We start from the raw sequence: 20,706 nt of genomic DNA, 5'->3' as shown, positions 1-20,706 counted from the left end.
TTTGGTTATGCCTGAATCGCCCACACTGAAACTCAGGTGACTTTTACGTGTTGTGGCAATGTGTCTGTGGTTTTGCGCTGAAGGCTTAAGGTCATTGTGAAGAGTCTAAAAACAGTGGTCTCTCAGAGGAGAGACCTTTTGCGATATTGCTAAGTATGGATCCGAGAGGGGGAAGCTTGCTCTGGAATACCTCTGTGGCAGTCGTTTCTGTTGTGTGTTCCGTGTGGATTGGTCACAGCAGAAATGGGCTCAACCACAAAATTGATATTCCTGACTCATGGTCAGGCAGATGTGTGCTTCTGGTTATTTTTCCAGGAACAGAAATGGGCTCTGTGGAGCCATTCACATGTTGTGTCTGCTGTGTGGGATCAGTACCCCAAGTTGTGAGACGGTAGGATCAAATTCAGGGGGTGGTTGGTGATCCTGGAACCATACCTACCGGCTTGCGCTGATGCTAAGTGGCTTAGACTTCCGGCGTGTGATGATGTGAAGTGGTTTAGACTTGGTAGGACTCTCCCAAGTTGTAGGCATTTTGTCATCCTAGAAAAACGAAGCATAGTCAGACCTTGGTGTAAAATTCACTGTTAATGGCAGTTATTACTCTAGAGGAGAAATTTGGGTTTCATGGCTGGAATTTTCATCTGGATCTCAGTGATTGCAGTTAACAATGAGATTGAGCCTGATCTCTTGGGTCTCTTGAAATATGCTAGATCCTTATTGAAAACACAGGGTCTGGATTTTTTTAGGTCTTCTGGGAATTTCCCCCAGGGATTTCAGGGAAATGGGCTTATTTGTGGGCTTTTTAGGACTTGCACTTCAAATCCCAGTGGGGAAGCCTAGAAAACACTTTTATTTCCTTACCCACACATGTCAGAACCTTAAAGGGCACAATCAATCTAGTAGAAGTACAGTTGATTAAGTAAGTCACCACAGAGCACCCATTCGTACATGTCAGCTAAGTGGCCTGTCACTGAGGTACATCCCGTCCAGAACACAGACACGCAAGCCTCGCTTGACAAAAGATTCCAAGGTTTGTACATCTGAACCTGAGATGTCACTGGACAAGGGCTTTGCTTTGTTTTGCCATCGTTGGCAATGTGTTTGCCTCCTCAGGTGCCCTCCAGCTAGCTGTTTGTCATACCCCAAGCCCTTTAAACAGCACAGGTAGCTTCCAGAATATAGTTTATCTGCGAAGTTCTTGGTGGTATGTGAAGTAAGCATGTTCTAACAGCTTGAAGAAACCTTCTATGGCTTTCTTGCTCATATTGGCCTATCACGCTGTTCTATTTCTTACTGTTACAAGTTTGCCTGGAATGCTTTAAACTGAGTACCAGGTCTTTGTTTCACCTGGCAAAGCATGATGCCGTCAAATCGTACTCCAACTTTTGGGCTGTTTGTGTACTGGGGGATGGGGTGGGGGTTAGAATACAGTTTTGCGTTCTATTTGTAATTTCCAGTCAGAGCCATTGTTTCCCTGCCTGCCCTGCCGCTGAGTGGCCGGGTCTAGTGGGGTAAGGAGGCAAGCTGTGGAGTTGGACAGCACAGCTGGCTAGATGAGTCCCATATGATGTTGCCCCCACCCGAATACTCCTTCCCCCACGTGGAGATAAAATGAGAAACTCTCTTCTTTAACTTAACTCTCTTCTTTAACTTATAATAAAGAAGAGCAGAGTTAAAATTGTTGGTTCCCGTCTCAGGCCCGTTGCCGCTGCTAAGGTACCTGCCTGGGACTGTTTGCACGATAAATGATGTGTCCTGGAACCAGTCATCTTTTCTAACAGCGAATATCAGAAGAAATCTTTTAATTGGCTAAGAGCAGTTTGTTGGAAGGCTGCCTGAGAGTCCATGAGAGAATAACAGAAAATGTTTGACATTTGTAGTAACTAGTGTTTTAAACGCACGGGGGGTAAAAGAACAGCCCTAGACTGGCGCCGAGTTGCAGGGAGTGTGGCAGGACACCTGCTTGGTTCCACTGCCCTCTGTTACGGTGACATGCGTGCAGACCAGCCTCATGTGGCCAACAGACACAACCGTTTTTCTTGGGCAGAACATTACTGTCACTCCAACGGAAGGACCTTGTCCTCAGTGCTTCTGTAACAGCCCTCTCTGGGCAAACTGCCATTGTCACCACTGTGCTTCTACCTTGGTTTGGTTAGGACACACGTAAATGGGTTCCTCTTCCTTGGGCTCACTCACACAAAGGTTGCGCTCTTCTGCCTTTATGTACTCTCTTCTGCCTTTCTCTTGCAAGGAACCTTTGAACTTATTGAAAACTTGATTTGCATGCCATTGCTTAAATACTTGGTTCTACCACTTTGATGGTAGATAGGTGTGTAGGGAACCTGAATGGAAATGGGAATTTGGGGGCAGGCAGGGCACCCCCACTCCTATACTGGGAGAGGGCGGTGGCCATTCCATTAGAGGCCTCGGCCTCTATAGCTTTTTCAAGGCACACCTGTGTTGGGTCTGCTGGCATATGGCTATGTCCTCACTGTAGCTGTTTTGCTGTTACTGCAGAAGTCTGGACTCGGGAGCAAGCCTGAGGAAGTGGTCACTTGTCTTCCTTGCCTAAGAGCTGGGGCTGTTATGTATATGGACCTGCAAATCACTACTTTATTGGGTTTTCACCTAACTGCTCTCTTTTGCTGGCTCTTTTACTTCTCCATGAACTCCTTGAGTTAATCAAAGATCTTAAACTTTCAGAGTTGGAAGGAACCTTAGTCCAGCTCCCTCAGTTTACAAGTGAAAAACATTGTGGCTATGAAAAGCTGTGGCTTTTCGAGGGCCTCCCAGCCAGGATACCAGTTTGATTTTTATTATATATTAAGTTGGTGCAAAAGTACTTGTGGTTTAAAAGGTTAAGAATAATTGCAAAAACTGCAATTACTTTTGCACCAATCTAATGGCTAACTGAGTAATACTGCTACCTTGACTTTGGGATTTCAAAGCATTCTGTCACTCAACTGTTTAAGGGAATTATAAGGCTTCACTGCACCTCAGTAGATAATTCTAGGAACTATCCTGCTAGTTATAGACCAGCCGTAAGTAAAAGACTTGGTTGGTGTTGCCCTTCCTCTGAGTTTGATTACACAAGTAATTATTTGTGTGAATATTCTCTAAGTTGTACACGCTAGGCTTTTTTTAGTCTAAAGATAAAAGTGCTCCTCTTGGGCCAGCAAGGTATTAGAGATTAGCTTATATAGGCCAGTTTAGGTTTTAACAAGGAAATAGTGGTTATCTTAATGATGAAAAATGTAATGACAAAAGTTCTTTTTGAATATGTACTCAAAAGCAAAAGAGAAACTCAGATTAATAACTCAGTCTGTTGAACTTGGCGACTTGCTGATCTGAGAAGCTTAAAAGTGATTGCTCTGAGACAGACTTTTGGAGGATGGCTTTGGATCTCCCGGGGCACTTGGTGTCCGTTGGTGCTGCTTCTTTCTCTCAGGGTTAAAGCCCCTTTCCACGATGTCACAACGGCTTGTTGCAGCTTCAGCTGCTTGAAAAAGAAGGGAGACTATGCCTCTGGATTTCACGTGTTCTTTTTGGGATGACATTTTAATGCTGCATGTTCTCTTGAACATGTATTCTCTCCCCGAGTATTTCTATATGACGTGGTACAAGAAATACTTGTCCGAGATCACCACTAACGGTACGCTTTATAGTGTCACAGAGTCCTTCAGAGGAGACAAGCCCTGTCATAGTGTCGATTCTAACATGCATGAATCTTTCCTTTATTTTAGCACTGTGTGTTATGTGCCAGTAATTTGCAGTTTATCCTTTGTTTCTAGCTAGGTAAGCCGGGAAATAGCATAGTACTTTGTCTATATGTTTATCTTCAAAATGTCCCAAATAGCCCTGGGAAAAAGGTCGTGCAGCACAATGGGGGCTTTCAACTTACGATTTTCTTTGTTTTAGGCTCCATAAAAATACAGACTCACCAGTTCCTGCTTTGATGTGACATGTGACTCCCCAGAATACATCTTGCTTCTGTAGACCAGCTCCAACAGGATTCCATGGTAGCTGGAATGTTAGGGCTCAGGTAAGTAACCTTCCTTTTTTTTTTTTTAGTATATGTCCTGGTTTGGCCATCTGTTTTTAAAAAAAAAAAAAAAAAGGAAAAAAAAACAAGATATACTACTCTTGGACAGTATAAAAGTACCCCAAAGACTAAAGACATAACTGTGCCAAACTGTGCCATATAATAAAAAAAAGTCACTTCCCTGAGCCCTGAAAGGTCAGTTTGGGTAGGGTTACTTGGTAGCCACAGCGTGATCTGGGGGCGGGCGTCAGATTAGAGCCGGAACTGGTGATCTGCAACTTCAGTTCACCTTGAAGCAGGTCAGCTGAGCTGAGAGTGCTTTGACTGAGCTCTTCACCTGCCGCTGCTGCTGTTGCCCAGTGGTCTTCAGCGGAGCGCTTTGTTTGCTTTGGTTTTGGGTAAATGACTTCCTGGTCACCGTTAGTGAGCAGTGGTACCACGCACTTTCAGATCCGGGAACCGGTGTGTGGTCCCCTAGACCGATGGCCTCCTGAAAGCTGTCATAGAACAGGGAAGCCCATGGCTAATGGCATGTGCTTGCTGCACTCCTCCCACGGGCACTACAGAGAGCAGCACCCAGACGCACGTCTGGCTCTTGAGACTCTTAGAGCAGAATGAACGCCTTTTGAAACGCTGGGGATGCAAGCCATTCGAGGTCTGACACTCAGGTGCCTTATCGGCCGCACTTTTGGCTTCTTGGGTGCCATTGTGTAGACTTTAATTTTGTAAAATGAGTGGTTCTTTCATTTCTCAACTGTCAGGCTCAATATCTTAAGCTTTTAAAAACAATCAGTGGTCACTCCACATTTGCTGTTTTGACACCTGGATTTTCAAACATTCCATGTGTTAAGGCAGAACATTCTCATTGAATTTTTCCATTTCTTTTCCTGAGGAAAAAATGTGAGCTTACCCATATGCTGCCATTGTGATTCCAGCTGAGACTCCCAAGTAACACTTTGTTGTATCTCTCTAGTGGTTTCTGACACCTCAGTCTAAAGCTGTGTGGACATACCAGATAGCTGATTTAGGGACTCCGTGAGGGGCAGGGTTTCGGGGGGAGGAGAAGAGAAAGTGTGGACGGAAGGGAGGAGCATTGCACTGCCTCCAAGTCCCAAATTTGGTTTCACTCGTGATCCTGTGACTCAAATTGTCATTCCCTTTTGCCGCGGGATGTACCCTGGGCCCTGCTGACAGGACGTTCTTTGTATGCCAAGTATTTATGCTGGTGGGAGTTGTGTGGCTGGCGCTTTGTGCATTGTCTCAGAAATTGTGTGGACTACATGTAATATGGACAGTGAATGGGTTTCTTCTGGTAGATAGGGGTGGTTAAGGTTTTTAATAGTCTTTTTCTAAGATCACGAATGGATTTTATAAAACAGGCCATGATGACTCTATACAATTTCTTCTAAGAAATACAGAAGAGATGTTTTTAAAAATACCTCTTATTATTTATGAATGGGAACGACATGGCCATTTGAGCTTCAAGGAACTTGGAAGGAAATTCTCAAAGGACAGAACCTGTCTTTAGTAGATAAGTGCTTGTATCTTCTTATTTTTCTTCTTTTCCTTTTAAAGAAATTATAAAAATAATACATGCTTTTGTGGAAAATTCAAACCTTTTTAAAGTATATCAAATAAAAAAGTGAAAGCTCCCTGTTACTCTCTGTGCCCACTACCCAGAGTAACCACTGTTAGTTCATAGCTTAACCTAAAGCCTTCTGAATCTTCTTCTCAGGCTATGCAAACATGCACCTTTTGTGTTTTTAACAAAATGAGGATAGTATTATACATATTCAGCATCTATCCGTATGGTACATTTCTGTATGCCCCATTTCTGTTACATACCAGCGTGGTCTGGTGCCGACTTTCTGTCATGCATTGTCCTCATATTGATTTTCCCAGTGGTTTGCTATTAAAGAGACTACTGGATTGAACATCTTCATGTGCCTGCCAGTCTTTCGGAAGAATGGCTGCCCAGACCTGGAGTTGCTGGTGGGTACCACCACGTTGTCTTCCAAAATTGCTACCCCAGTTCCCACGGTAGTCTGAGAAAGTGCCACTTCCCCATACCCTCCCAGAATTGGATAGCCATCTTTTAAATGTGTGCTCCTTGGGTTATTACTGAGACTAAACCTCAGCATAAATATGTGGCATACAGCCCTCAGTCATTGGCCATTTGTATTTAGTCTTTCGAATTGCCTCTTCGTGTTCTGTATTCATTCTTCCATCAGGGTATTTTTAAGTGGATTTGTAAGAACTCTTAATGTCTGTCATCATGCAGATGTTTTTCCTACTTTGTCATATATCTTTTGATTCTGCTTGTCTTTTTGATATAGAAAATTTGATATGATTTCTTCTTTTGCTTTTATACTTAGAAAATTCTTTCCTACTCTAAGAACATGTCAATATTCATCCATATTTTCTTTTTTCCTAAAAAAGCTTGATACACTATTCATACATACTACATATTTGATATGTACAAAAGGATCTTATAGGTAAGTTACCCTATCTTTGGGGTGGTTTTCAAAAATACCTGTATTTGTATGTGACTTTAGGATGGGATGAGGTCTAGCTCCCACTTAGCCAGTTGCATCATAGCTATTTGGTGAACGAGTCATCCGGTCTTCACCTTCATCGTGTACTGACTTCAAGTGAACAAAGCATCTCTTACTTTTTTCTTTCTGTATTTTTTCTTTATGAGGCTTGATGGCAAGCCTGTTAGCAGATAATTATGTATTCATTGATCCAGCAAATATTTGAGGCCCTGCTTTGAGCCAGGGGTGCTGCTGGGCCCTGCAAGTACTGCCTTCTCCTTGACTGCAGGCAGTGCTACAGAAGGCGAGGTGCCAGTGGCATGGCTACAGTGCTTATTCTGGAAGACTCAAGAAAGTAGTGGATCTTCACAAAAGTAGGTTTTAGGTAAACTTGGAGGAATCCAGAGAGAGAGCGAGAGAGAGAGAGAGAGAGAGAGAGAGAGAGATTCTGACATATAAGTTAGAGCTTTAGGGTAGGTTGCAACATAAAGCATAGTTTGTTTTATAACTCATGTAATTGCAGGCTGATTTTTGTCTTGAATTATGATGAGGGCTTTTTGCTGTTGAAACAGTTCTGTATTCAGCTTGGTTGTTATGATAGAATAAAAGTTGCGTACTGATAAAAATGGTAATTTTCTTCTATGATGATTTTGAAGCTTTTCTGTAAAAGCTGATAAAAATAAAGACAGGCTTTTGGTTAATACATTCTTAGGGGAACAAGTGTAATTTTTCACAACTTGCATCATTTAAGTCTAATAAATACCCTCAAAACTGAAGTGGAATCCTGATTTGGATTGAAAATATTTTTTACTTTAAGAAAGGATATAAATGACTTGTGATTAAGGAAAAGGCTTCTTGTATAGGCTGGGTTTTTTTAAAAATGATTTTTTTAATACCGTTTTTCCCAAAAAATAAGAACTAGCTGGACCATCAGCTCTAATGAGTGTTTTGGAGCAAAAATTAATATAAGACCCGGTATTATATTATGTTATGTTACATTATATTGTATTATATTATATTATACCCAGTTTTATGTAAGACCTGGTCTTATTTTAAAATAAGACCGGGTCTTATATTAATTTTTGCTCCAAAAGATGCATTGCAGTTGGTGGTCTGGCTAGGTCTTATTTTCAGGGAAAGACAGTAGTTAGGTATGTAGTGCAGAATGAAAAAGGTGGTATAAAATGTTTAATGGTAAAAGATCTCCTTGCCACCCTGTCCCCAGATATCCATTTCTCTCCCTGGAGGCAGCCATCGTTATTTCTTATTAATCTCTGTGTGTGTGTGTGTGTGTGTGTGTGTGTGTGTGTGTGTGATTTTTAACTTGTGATAAAATATACATAACATCAAATTGACCGTTTTAGCCATTTTAAGTGCACAGTTTAGTGGCATTAAGTACATTCTCATTGGGTAGCCATCATCACCATCCATCTCCAGAACCCTTTTCATCTTGCAAAAGTGAAACTGTCCCCATTAAACCATAACTCCGTTCCTCCCTCCTCCCCCAGCCCCTGGCCCTCACCCTTCTACTTTCTGTCTCTGAAATTGACTATGCTAGACATCTCATATTATTACATGTATTTTATATATGTGTTTATGTACGTATTTATGTATATAAAAGCAAGGGTGTGTGTGTGTGTTTACACCAAGAATAAAATGCTGTGCACATTTGCAAAGTTTGCTCTTTTTAGTTGCTGTATCAGGTATCAGTTCCTGCAGAGCTATATCACTCTTTTTAAGGGTTGGGTTAGTACTCCATTATGTGGCTGCACTATAATTTAACCAGTTTTCTATTGAGGGATACTTCTGTTTCCCATGTTTTTAATTTGATGAATGCTGTGGTGAATAGTCTTTTAAATATACTATTTTGCTCACAGCCGACATTATCTGTAGGAGAAATTCCTAAAGATGGGACATGCTGGGTCAAAACTTTGATAGATGCTGCTAAATCAAGGGTGGTCCTTTAATGGCACCGTTTTAAAGGAAAGACTACATAAAGATAAGCATACAAATTTATGACTGCAAGGCTATTTGTAGAGATTAGAGAGCTGTTAATTAGGCTAAGAAGACATAGTTTTTAGCAGTTAGCACTAGAAAGCAAAACTTCAGAAGCTTCCGTTTCATCCCACGTGACCTCGTGTGAGTAGAACCTGTGAGGCAGGACCCCTTAGTTGGCAAGAGGAACTCCAGCCAGTTCTCCTTTGTGAATCTTGAAGAAAAAGGAGCATTTTGATTTTGCTACTGTTTGAAGTGTCAGTGGCTCCTTGGGATTCCGGTTTGAAGTGTCTGTGGCTGCAGGACCTTCTGTCTCGTTTGAATTGTAATATGCATAAAGAATAGTATCCTGGAACTGGTCAGGACCAGACTGCTGTTGCTTCATTTCTCTTTCTCTGTTGTACTCGTCGCATAGCTTTACTTCGTTCATTTCCCCTGTACTAACTCAGCATCTATTAGGTGTTAGTTACTGTGCTAGATGTTAGGGACTGGCCTCCTCTCGGCGACCTTAGAGTCTAAAGGAAAATCCAGACAGACAAACGAGCCATTTCTTTACAAGGGGCTAAATGCTACAATGGAGAAATACTGGCCGCTGAGGGAGTGCATAAGCATTATAGGGGTCCGGCTCACTTAGATGTAGGGGTGGGGTCAGGGAAGACACTTCTTTGAAAAGTGACCCCTGAGACCTGAGCGATAAGGCCACATTAGCTAGTCCCAGAGAAAGTATGAGTGGAGGCGAGACCAGCACGAATGAAGGCTCGGACAAGAAGAAAACTTGTTTGCCGGGGTCAGAGGAGTTTGGGGTGTGGAGGTGAGACAGGAGGAGCGAGCCCAGCTGGGGGCTGGGAGCAGTTCCGTTTGCAGAGTGTGGTGGTAGGAAATCAGACGCAGCCGCACCAGCTATGCTGAATAGGCTCCGCTTTCCTTCCCAGCTGCATCTACTCAGACGTTCCGCACCCTGGAAGGTTTTGCAAGGTGCCCTGGCCGTCTGTCCTGTCCCCTGTGCCCCCCTCACTGCTCTGGAGGCCGCCTGCCCTAAGCTGACTTCTCACCCACCCATCAGGCCCCTGGGGCTCCCACTCCAGGTCTCTTCATGGAACCTTCCATCCCTCCACTTCTACCCCAGGAGACCCTGGGGGACCCGTGAGGAGAGGGCTTCCCCTTTTCAAACACACTTCATTTTCTGCTACTCAATACTGAGAGAAGGGCAGGAGCGTGAGGCAACGATGGTACCACGTACATTGCTTAGTTCTTCTGATTTTTACAAATTCTTTTTGACCAAGACTTTCATGGTGAAAGAAGCAGTGCATAAGCAAGCTCACTCCTGGCTTGTCAAGGACTAGTTCCACCCCGACAGGCAAGCCACTGGAGGGCCCCGCTGTAACCCCTGCAAGCCTGGGCTAGGGGGGTGGAATCAGAGCCCCTCACCACTCCTCCGTGTGCCTGCCCCTGAGGTCCTGCCTTCCCGCAGTGCGCCCTCTCCTGTTCCTCCTATGCCTCTGCGCTCTGCTCATGTGCGAGCTACTTCAGGTGCTTTCCGCTCGGACTTTGGAAACGTTAGTACTTTGTGCAGTTTACACCAGCCTCCTTTTCTGGAATTCAAACGTGACAGCTCCAGAGAAATGCCAGCCTGTTGCTGCCCTGCCTCCCCAAGATAGCCAGTTCCCCAAAGGTGATGGGGAAACTGTCCATGCAAGAGTTATGCTGAGTTCCGCATGACCAGTACGTAACATTTGAAAGAGTTTTTGCAAATTAACGTCACATTATGCAACTCACTCTTTTCACTCAATAGTTGGCTTTTGAGCCTGGTCCGTGTTGCTCTGTGCACACCTTCGTTCATTTAGCATGTCTCCTTGTGCTATAGAAACATCTTTACAGCAGAAGCCCCGCCAGAGCCCTGCGGGACAATGAAATGGTAGAGAAATGAGGATTGACATCTGGTTTATGTTTATGTCCTTTGGTCCAATTGACCGAGAAGATATTTTTATTTCTATGTTTGTTAAAGCTTTCCACAAAAAAAGGAATCCATTTTCTAGACTTATTAATATGGCAGTTCAAAGATTTTATTTTTAGATTTGAAAGAAAGCAAAGCAGGCTTCTGAGATATGCACATTTCCCTTCATTCCCATCTCCTTTGCAACATTCCACAGTGCTGCTAAAACATGAACTTGAGCACTTTTAAAGCATGAGCTGACTTTCTACGTGTGAGTTATTTTTGAAAATACTAAAGTGTTTTGGTTTTCTTGGGCTTCTAGTGGTACTTAAGTTTTGACATTACTTTGATAAGTTGTCTTTTAATTTGTCTACACACATTTAGTAACTTATTTTTTAAATATAAATTTTCATGTTTCTGGTTTTTGTGTTTTTGTAAACAACAGAAGGTATTAGTCCATATTAAGTACTAATTTGCTCTAATAGTTTCAGCTGTTTTTGGAATTACACTTGGCAGAAAAATAGACAAACATCTGCAGTTGTGACAGTTTGTCTTTTCCTTTTAACTCCAGAGTAAATATCTAGTGAATTTTTTCTAGGCTTGTAAGAACATGGGAATGATTAAAGTTGTCATAATACTTGAGTGGTTAGGGAAGGTTGAAAGTCTTTTTTTAAATGGTATCACCCTGTAAAAAATATTAATGTAGATTGTAAGCAGCTGCATAAAATATGTTAGCCACCTTCCAGGTTGTTTAAGGTAAAGCAAACAAACAAAAACATAGTATTTATTAAGTTCTTTATTTTTTAATTACAGAAGTAAAACATCATTGTAAAAAAAATTAGATGCATATGGAAATCACTCTGGAAATTCCACCATGAGGAGAAAACTGCCCTATTTGGTGTGTACCTTTCTAGACCTAGGGTTCTGACGCAGGGGTTTTGTGACCTTGGATGGGAAAAGCACTACTCGATCTTTATTTTCACCAACCTCTCATTGAAAATGCAGATTTCCTTCAAAGACAAATGTAGGCAAGGAAACACCTTGGTAGCATTAGGAGTGCACTCTGTGACTTTGTCACCAGTGAAGATCAAAGATGCTTTCATATCTTACTATATAGTTACAGATATTTGAAATACTGTGTGTGCTCATCAATATTTCCAACTTGGGGTAGTTATTAGACCCAGCAGTAGATCTGGTTATTTAATGGTTTACTAAAGAAGCACATATCACTCTAGCTGCAATTATCAAAGTATGTTGTTAATCAATTTCTATGCATTTTATTTTATGCATTTCAGAACATTCTTCTGAGGAGGGGTCCAGAGGGCCGAAAGGGTCCATGGCAGAAAAAGATTAAGAACGCCTATTGTGTACATTATACCATGCAACTACAAAAAGAAGAACAGCCAGCACTTGAGTAGTCATTATGTGGGGGAGAGAGACCAAGGAAAGCCCTAAAGCACAGGTGCAATAAAGGGAGACAAAATGACATTTAAAGCTTAGTTCAAATTATTACATCAAATATTTTTATGAACACATTTGGTGTTTTACAGGTATCATGCACAGTGTAATGCAACTAAAACTGTTAAAGAATTCTTTTTTTTTTTTTTTTTTTGTGGAGGGCGGACATCATCGTACCGGGTTGGGAATGGCTCTGAGTGTTTCTTTTGTGCATCTCGACGTGGGCATCTCTTGGCCAGCACGATACACTTTGGCACAACTGCCAGCTGCAGAGTTTTAAACGTGACCCCCACCAAACCGGGAAGGCTGGCCCTGGATTCGGGCGCAACGTGTGGGCGTCTAGGCCAAAGAATTCTAAATGCCATATAAATTGCTTGGTAGATAACGGCCTAAAAGTTACCTTTGCTGTTGGCATTTTAAACATCCTTCTAGACCCTTCTGTATGTATCCTTGTGCATATGTGCGTATTGTTTTAGGTAAAGGGATCATATAGTATGTGCTGGTGTAACTGCCTTTTTTCCTCAGTGATATGCTGTAGATATCTGTCCATGTCAGTAAAAATAGATTTATATCATCACTTTTCCCTAAAATGAAAACAACTTAATTATACTTTCTAATTATAAAATTAATATCTGTTCGATGAAAAAAATTAGAAAATATAGGAAGATGAAAAGTAAGAATTGCTCATAAATCTGCTGTGTACAGATAGATAACATCTGGATGCTATCTTTACAGCATCGTTTTTAATGACCACGTGACATTCCATTGGTAGCGACGCCTTGATTTAATTAGGGGCATTTCCATTGTTTGTGTGTTTTCATTGCTCTGAATGACAGGTATGGCTGTGTGCTGATGATTCTACTCTGCCTAAATCTCTGAGCTCCCTCTTGAGCCCCACATTCGATCACCTCTTCAGTGTTTCCACTTGGGTTGCTCGTAGACATCTCAACGTTAACAAGCCCCAAGCAGAACTCTTGCGTTTTTCCCCATTCACATCTACTTCTCCTCCTGTCTTTTCTATCTCAGTAACAGCATCAGCGACCACCCAGCTACCAGTCAAATATTCTAGGAGCTGTCCTTGATTCTGCCCTTTCCCTCACCTTCCTCTAATTCACCAGGAAATCAAAAGATGCCCCAGAATCATCTCCACTGCTAAGACCTCCATCCAAGCCACAGGTCACCGCAGAGGGACGCGGCAGGACTTGGGGTGGTATATTTTACAGCTTCCTCGCTGACCTTGGTGAAGCAGTCTACATTTCCTAAGACGATTTGTTACAGTGACACTAGGTTCTAAATTATGGGATTGTTCCACATTTAGTAACTTTTTCATCTGGCCAGTATAGTTCAGTTTAAGTACTGAGTTCCTTGCTGCTCCGTGCTGAAGGGTCTGCAGTTCATTAGGCTGTCATCCGGCTGTTCATTTCACGATGGAGTCAGGTGTCTGTGGTACCCCAGGCACTGTGGTAGGCAAGCTGTGGGGTCACTGACACACATGGGTGGGACTTTTCCTCCTGGAGTGTACGTTTAGCGGGAGAGACAGACTAAATAATTCACAAGTAATTACGTAATTACAGTGGGTTAAGTGCTCTGAAGGACACGTATGGGGAGGCTCCCTGGGATCACGGGTAACGGGGGGACAGCTCAGCCTCGGGAGGAATCAGGAAGCCTACCCTCAGGAGGCAGTGAACACAAGTGTTGGACAGGGCTTTTCCAAAGAAGAGCTTGTGGGAAGTCCCCCACCCAAGCGCGGCAGGAGCTTAGCCGTCTGAGGCACTTAAAAAGCCCCGTGTGGCTGGAGCCGAGCAGGGCTGGGGGTGACAGAGGTGCGGGCACAGAGGCCGACAGGCTGGGTGCGGGGTTTTTGACGTTCACGTCAGAGCAATAGGAAACTATTGAGGCTCAGCGGGTTTGGGTTTTGAGTTTTTATCAAAATATTACAGCCACTCTGTAACAACATAACTTCTCTCCAAAGAGGTTATGGTGAAAACAACAGTCTGCCCCTTCCTCTTCCTGTTCCACGACCGAGAGAGGACAGCTTTTAACTATTTCTACTTTTATTTCCTTTAATGGTTACCTTCAAAATGAACACATATGCTTAGATATCTTTCTTGATTTGCCAACTGTGGGGAATTATATGAGCTGAAATGAAAGAGGAAGACTTAGCTTACATCACCTCCCATGTTGAAATTCATATTCACGTTTTCTCTGTAATTTTAAACAGTGGTTACTGTTCCACCAGCTTTAATCTATGTGGCATTTCCCCTCTGTATAAGATGAGGATATGAATGACCCTGCTTTTCCTTCCATGCACCCCCACTTCTACTTTCTAAAAACTATACTTGATCATTTCCATTCTTACGATCATTAACGGTTATGCTCTGCCCTGCAACCACATCCAGTGGCCGAAGGTTAATTCTGAGGTTGCAGACCAGTCACCTCACTGACATTACACGTGTGTAAGTCTTGCTCACGGCGAGGCCGGCTGATGTGTGCGAGGATTCCATTCCCTTCTTCATAGATCTAGAGTCACGGTCGCTGGACCACTCAAAGGAGAATGACCAATCAAGGACAGATGGATTCTCTTTTCTTCAGACTCGCTCACCTGCTGAAAAGTCTTGCCAGAATTTAACCTGCCACATAGTTGGACCTTGGCTTTGTTGTATGGCTCCTAGTTTTTCCCACTGTTTCTGATTACCTTTCACCTTTGTTTAATAGTATTCCCTGATCTTGTAAAATCCCCTCAGCCATGCTGTTTCTTTCCTGCGATTCTGCGTTTCTCACCCCCAAAGGCCTTCCTCTCCGAGCTCTCTGTCCTTCTGCAATCTGGACAAATACTTATTCTCTAAGGTTGTACACAGCTGCCACCTGGATATTCCCTTCACTGAACTCTTAGGTTGGAGCTGCTGTTTCCTGGAACCCATATCTTTTATTTGATTTAGTCCTTGTTTTCTGAAATACATCTTTAGAAAACTTGCTGAGATAGGGTGCGTGGGTAGTAAACTGTAGTGGACACCGTTGTTGCTTAACCCATGTCCATTTTCCACAGAACCCTGGTATTATTCATCTTTCTACCTTATTCCCAACTCCAGCAAGGGTCCTGAAGTCATTCCACGCATCGCATTCCCTGGACAACTGTTACTGATCAAGGTTGGACCTCTGATCTCAGTTGGTCCGCTCAGACTGAAGGGCAGGGCTTCGGTGGCATGTTCAGAGGAGACTGTCTTTCCCTCACTAGACGTAAATAAGGAAGCTGCTACTGGCAGCTCTGGCGTAACGTGACTGAGGGAGCAAGCCTGAGAGCAGTGCTTCCTCACCGAGGACACTGCAGTAGAGAGACCGGAGGAACCCAGGGCCTGCCCCAGCTCTGGGATTCCAGTTATGTCAGACAATACATTTTCTCATTGTTTAAGCAGTTTGAGTTGGCTTTTCTGCTAATTGCGACCAAAGACATTATAACAGACATGTCTTTTGCTCTTCTACTCCATTGGCTAAGCAAAGGATTCCAACTTGAAAGTCGTTTTCCCTCCTAACTTTGAAGGCATTTCTGCCATTGTCTCCTAGAATGTGGAGTCACTAATGAAACCATCTAGTTACAGTTCTTTTGTAAGTGGCCTTCTTTTCTCTCTTCTTCCCTAGAACATTTTTAGGATCATTTTCTTTAGTGTCTTGTAATTTCATGAGAATGTATCTAGAGTTGTGTCTTTTTCATTCATTGTGCTAGGATCAATCAGAATATTGTCGATTTTTTTTTAATAGGTTAGCTTCCATCCTTTCATTTTCTTTTTTATAGAAACTCCTGTTAGCTTATTTTGGGCTTCTTATATTGATTCCCTGTCTTGATCCTCTCTTATATTTTTCTTTTTTCTTTTTCTTTTCTTCTTTTTTTTTCCGTCTGAATTTTGGAAGATCTCCTAGACTTTCTTTTCTGCCCTTCCGTTAAATTCTTTATTTCAGCCCAATCTTTTTTTTTTATTGTGAAGCCTGTATGCCTACTATGTAGATTCAACAATTGTTACCATTTTGACGTATTTGCTTGGTCTGTATAGATACATGCATTTTTATACCCTTTTGCTGATCATTTCAAAGGAATTTGCAGACAGCGTGGCATTTCATCCCTAAGTACTTCAGCATACATCTCAAAATAAGGACAATTTCCAATATAAGCACAATGTCCCAAGTACATCTTTAAAAATTAATGATAATTCTCTAATGTTATCAGACAGCCATTCCAAATTGTGACTTCCCCCAAATGTCTCTTACAGCTTTTTTGAGGGGAGGGGATAGTAAGCAATTAAGATTTATACCTTGCATTTGCATATGCTTCCTTTGTCTCTTTTAACAAAAACAACCTTCCCACCTTCAGTCAATCTTGATTGACTTTTTGAGGCAACCAGCTCAGTTGTCTAATAGAAGGCCCACATTCTCGATGTGTATCTTTTTTATCCCTTATATTAATTGTAAACGAGAGGTTAGATCTGCGGGCTTATTAGGTAAACATTTGGGGCAAGAATATTTGATATTAGCATCAGACTGGCTGGGTCTCCTGTGGTTCCTGATGCTACATTTGACCACTTGGTTGAAGAAGGCGGTGACTGCCAAATCTCTCCATTGCGGATGTACAGTTTTCCTGTTGTAATTGATAAGGAATCTGTGGTGTGATGCTTTGGCACCATGTGAAGATCCTGTTGCCCAACAGCCATTCACCTAATGATTTTAGCTTTCATTGATAATCCATGTCTGCATCTGTTATTGCATTGGGGGTTACGAAATGATGGATTTTCTAACTGTCATCTCTTCTACATTTGATACTGGCATTCTGTAAAGAACTTTCCCTCATCAAGTAAGGAGGAGCTATATTTCCTCCTAAAAAGACAGTATAGATGCTAAACCTTTGCCTTTAATTACTAAATGAATTACCAAATTCTAGAGGAAGGAGTTGGTATAATTAATCATCATGTCAAATGGTGGCAAAATATTTGTTGTTGTGTTTTCTCTTTCATGTCAATATGACCTCATGAAGTTTTATTTATTAAACGTTTTACAATTCAGCTGTAGTCACTATTCTTTTTTGATCAAATCATTCCAAATTTGGTTAGTGAGAGTCCCTTCAAGCTGGCACTTGTGTCCTCTTGGCATACCCTCATTAATTAGTCTTTGAGCGATTCTTTGCTTTCTGGAATAAGACATTCCATCCAACATGTTTTTCCTGCCCCAGAACTGGTTCCAAGAGCTCTGGTTCCTTTTATTGGGGAATTCTATTTAGAATCCAAGAATTGGGTGCTATATGTGTTCATTCTTTCTGGGGTAGCATTGTGTCTAGGCCCTTTCAGTGGAAAAAGCTAGAAAATATATTGAAAAAAAATTTTTTAAGTCATGGATATATAATGATGTCTTCAAAGGAAATTTAACATTAGAGGATTTGTCTTTAACTTTAGCCTTATACATCTCTTTCTTACACTGAAAATGTTGATTTCTAATTAACATTAAATAGTTGCTTATTTGTTTTATCTTATAATATACATTAATAGTTATTATACCAGTATCACTACTAACAATAAAAATACTGAATGAAGTTTACAATTTCTTTTTGTCCTTAGGCTATATTTTACTGAGGATGTAAAATCAAGTTTATTGTGTTCAAAAGTCGCCTGGGGAATTCGCTTCTGATAGTAGTGAGGTAGCTCATTTTGCTGCTCCTCTTACAGATAACAGTGAAAAACTCGGGACAAAAATAAAAAAACAACTATTTAAAGGTACTAGACAGTGACTAAAAGCAGGCAGAAACTGGAGGGAAGTTGATATTTGGAAGAAGGGGACGGTTGGTGAATTTCCTGTTCGTAATGGCTTTTCACCTGTCAGTCCTGGTCAGTGCTGGTGCAGGGAGGCTGAGACTCAAATAGAGACCATCACTCGGGTTGAGGAATCAGAGGACAGAGTTCAGAGCAACCACAGCAGCTGGAAACTGAGGGCAGAAATCCTGGAAAGCAGCCTCAGGCAGGGGGCCCAGCCTCTTCTTGTAAACTCTGCTAAACTCCGGCTAAGTCAAAAGAAATGAACAGTGATTTCAGCTGCTGCCCACCTTAGGGAAGAGAGTTTGGAGTTTGAGTTCTACCAAGTTAACTGCCTGCTAAAATGAAAAATCGGTATTCATCATGGGAACATAACAGAATCCAAAGTTTGACAGTGTATCACTCACCACGTCTAGACATTTGAAGAAATAGGAAAATGTGACCCTTACTTGAAAGCAGGGTTAAGCACATTTTTTTCTTAAGCAGTAACTGTTTTATGTTTTGCAGCCCATACAGTCTCCATCAAAAGTGCACAGCTCTGGTGTTGTTGTGCAAAAGGAGCCATAGACAGTATGTAAACAAATGGGCATGGCTGCTTTCCAATAAAATTTTATTTACAAAAACCGGCAGTGGGTCAGATTGGGCCTGCAGATCATGCTTTGCCCACGCCCATTTAAGAGAAAACCAATCAATGGCAACCTACCTCAAGCTAACTCAGCTATTAGAATTAGCGAAGAAGGATTTTAAAGCAGCTGTTGTAACTATGCACAAGGACATAAAAGAAAATATGCTTATAATAAAAGAACAAATCAGTAGTCCTAAATCTAATAATACAATAATTGGGTTAAATGTAAATTAAGCATTTCAGTCAAATGGCAGAGATTATAGGCTGGAGTAAAAAGCAAGACCCAAATATAAGATAAGCACTTTCAGTGTAAAGTACAGCTATATTGAAAATAAAAGGATGGAAAATGACATACCACACAATCAGTAAGCATAGAAAAGCAGGAGTGGCAATATTTAATATAATAAATAGCAGACCTCAAAACAAAAGATATTACCAGAGATAAAGAGAGACATTTCATAATAATAAAAGGGTCAGTTCTTCAGAAAGACATTATCAGTCGTTAAATGTATATGTGCCTAATTACAGAGCTGTAAAATACATGAAGAAATATTGGCAAAATTAAAGAGATATAGATAAATCCATAAGCATATTTGGCAGTTTTAATCCCTTTCTCTCAGTAATTGATAAAACTAGAGAAAAAAATCAGTATGTAGAAAATCTGAACATTACTAGCCACCTTGACCTAATTGACATTTGTAGAATAATACACTTAGCAACTGCAGAACACACATTCTTTTCAAGTGTACATGATAACAATTCAGTGTATCATTTGCTGGACCATAAAACAAGTCTCAGTACATTTCAGAAGCTTGAAATCCTACAAATTATGTTCTGTGCTTAAAATTAAATTAGAAATCATAACAGTAAGATCTAGAAAAAACCAAATATTTGAAAATTAAACAATACTTTTCTAAATAACCCATGAATCAAATCATAAGAAAAATTAGAAAAGATTTCAAACAATAATAAATTATAACGAAAATACAACATGTTAAGATTTATAGAATGCAACTAAAGGAGTACTTAGAGGGAAATTTATAGCTTTAAGTGCATTTAATAGGAAAAAAGAAAAGTATAAAATTAGTGATCTAAGTAAGATTCTACCTTGAAAAGCTAGGAAAAGAAGTGCAAAGTAATCCCAAAGTAAGTGGAGGAAGGAAAGGTAGTGATAACAATAAGTACAGGAATCTGTGAGATAGAAAACAGTAAAAAAAAAAAAAATAGAGAAAATTAACAAAGCCAAAAGTAGTTTTTTTTACTATATCAACAAAGTTGATAATCCCTTGGCCAGACTAATCAAGATAAAGAGAAGCACATAAGTTACCAATATTAGACATAAGAGGAGATATTACTAAAGCCTCTTCAGACATTAAAAGGATTGTAGTAAATGTTATAAACAACTGAAGTTGACCACTTGGATGAAATCGACAAAGTCCTTGAAAAACAGGATCCTACGTAAACATACGCTTTTAGAACATAGAGGAGGAAGAAACACATCATAGCTTGTTTTATGAGTCCAGCATGACCCTGATACCAAATCTTACACAGACATTACATAAGAAAAATTATACACCAATATCCCTTGTGAACATAAATGTAAGACTCTTAATAAAATAGTCATGCGCCGCATGTTTTGGTCAATGATTGGTCGCATATATGACAGTGGTATGCCATATAGCCTAAGAGTGCACTAGGCTCTACCATCTAGGTTAGTGTAAGTACATTGTATGTTGTTTGTATAACGAAATTGCCTAACGACACATTTCTCAGAATATATCCTCGTTGTTAAGCAGCACATGACTGACTGTATTTAGCAAATCAAATCCAACAATGTATGTGTAAAAAAGATAATACATCACAGCCAAGTGAGACTTATCCCAGAAATACAAATGTGGTTTAACATTCAAAAACCAGTCTGTAATTCATATTAAGAGAATAAAGGAGAAAAACCATATAATTATCTCAATGAATATGGAAAAAGCATTTGATAAAATTCAATGCCAATTCATAAAAGAATAGAAGGGAACTTCCTCATCTGATAAAGTGTATTTATAACAGAGCTACTAAAATGTATTTAATAGTAAAATATTGACCATATTACCCCTAAAATCAGGGAAAAGGCAAAGAAGTCCACTCTAAATACTTCTATTCAATATTGTACTAGAGGTCTAGCCAGTATGCTAAGGCAAGAAAAAAAAAACAAGGCATTAATTTTAAAAGGAAGTAAAACTTTCTTTTTGGAGGTAATATAGGAAATTTGAAAGAATCTATTAAAAAGAAGGAACAAAAGAGGAACAAAAATCAACTGAAAAGTGAATTCAGCAAGG

General features: G+C 40.8%; 1 protein-coding gene across 2 annotated transcripts in view; it reads left to right on the top strand.

The window, feature by feature from the left end:
- MECP2 (methyl-CpG binding protein 2) overlaps positions 1-20,706 on the top strand; it is a 59,025-nt gene that overhangs the window by 1,172 nt on the left and 37,147 nt on the right. The window contains exon 2 of one of the 2 annotated variants that reach the window (XM_074323944.1): positions 3,919-4,042. The exons of the other annotated variant lie outside the window; for it this stretch is intronic. Coding sequence (XP_074180045.1) covers positions 4,017-4,042 — 26 coding nt within the window. The 5' untranslated portion in view covers positions 3,919-4,016. The remainder of the gene's footprint in view (positions 1-3,918; positions 4,043-20,706) is intronic. 2 annotated transcript variants of the gene reach the window in all.

This window comes from Rhinolophus sinicus, chromosome X (genome assembly GCF_036562045.2).
Source record: "Rhinolophus sinicus isolate RSC01 chromosome X, ASM3656204v1, whole genome shotgun sequence".
NCBI lineage: Eukaryota > Metazoa > Chordata > Mammalia > Chiroptera > Rhinolophidae > Rhinolophus > Rhinolophus sinicus.
This window is presented reverse-complemented; position numbering and strand designations above follow the sequence as displayed.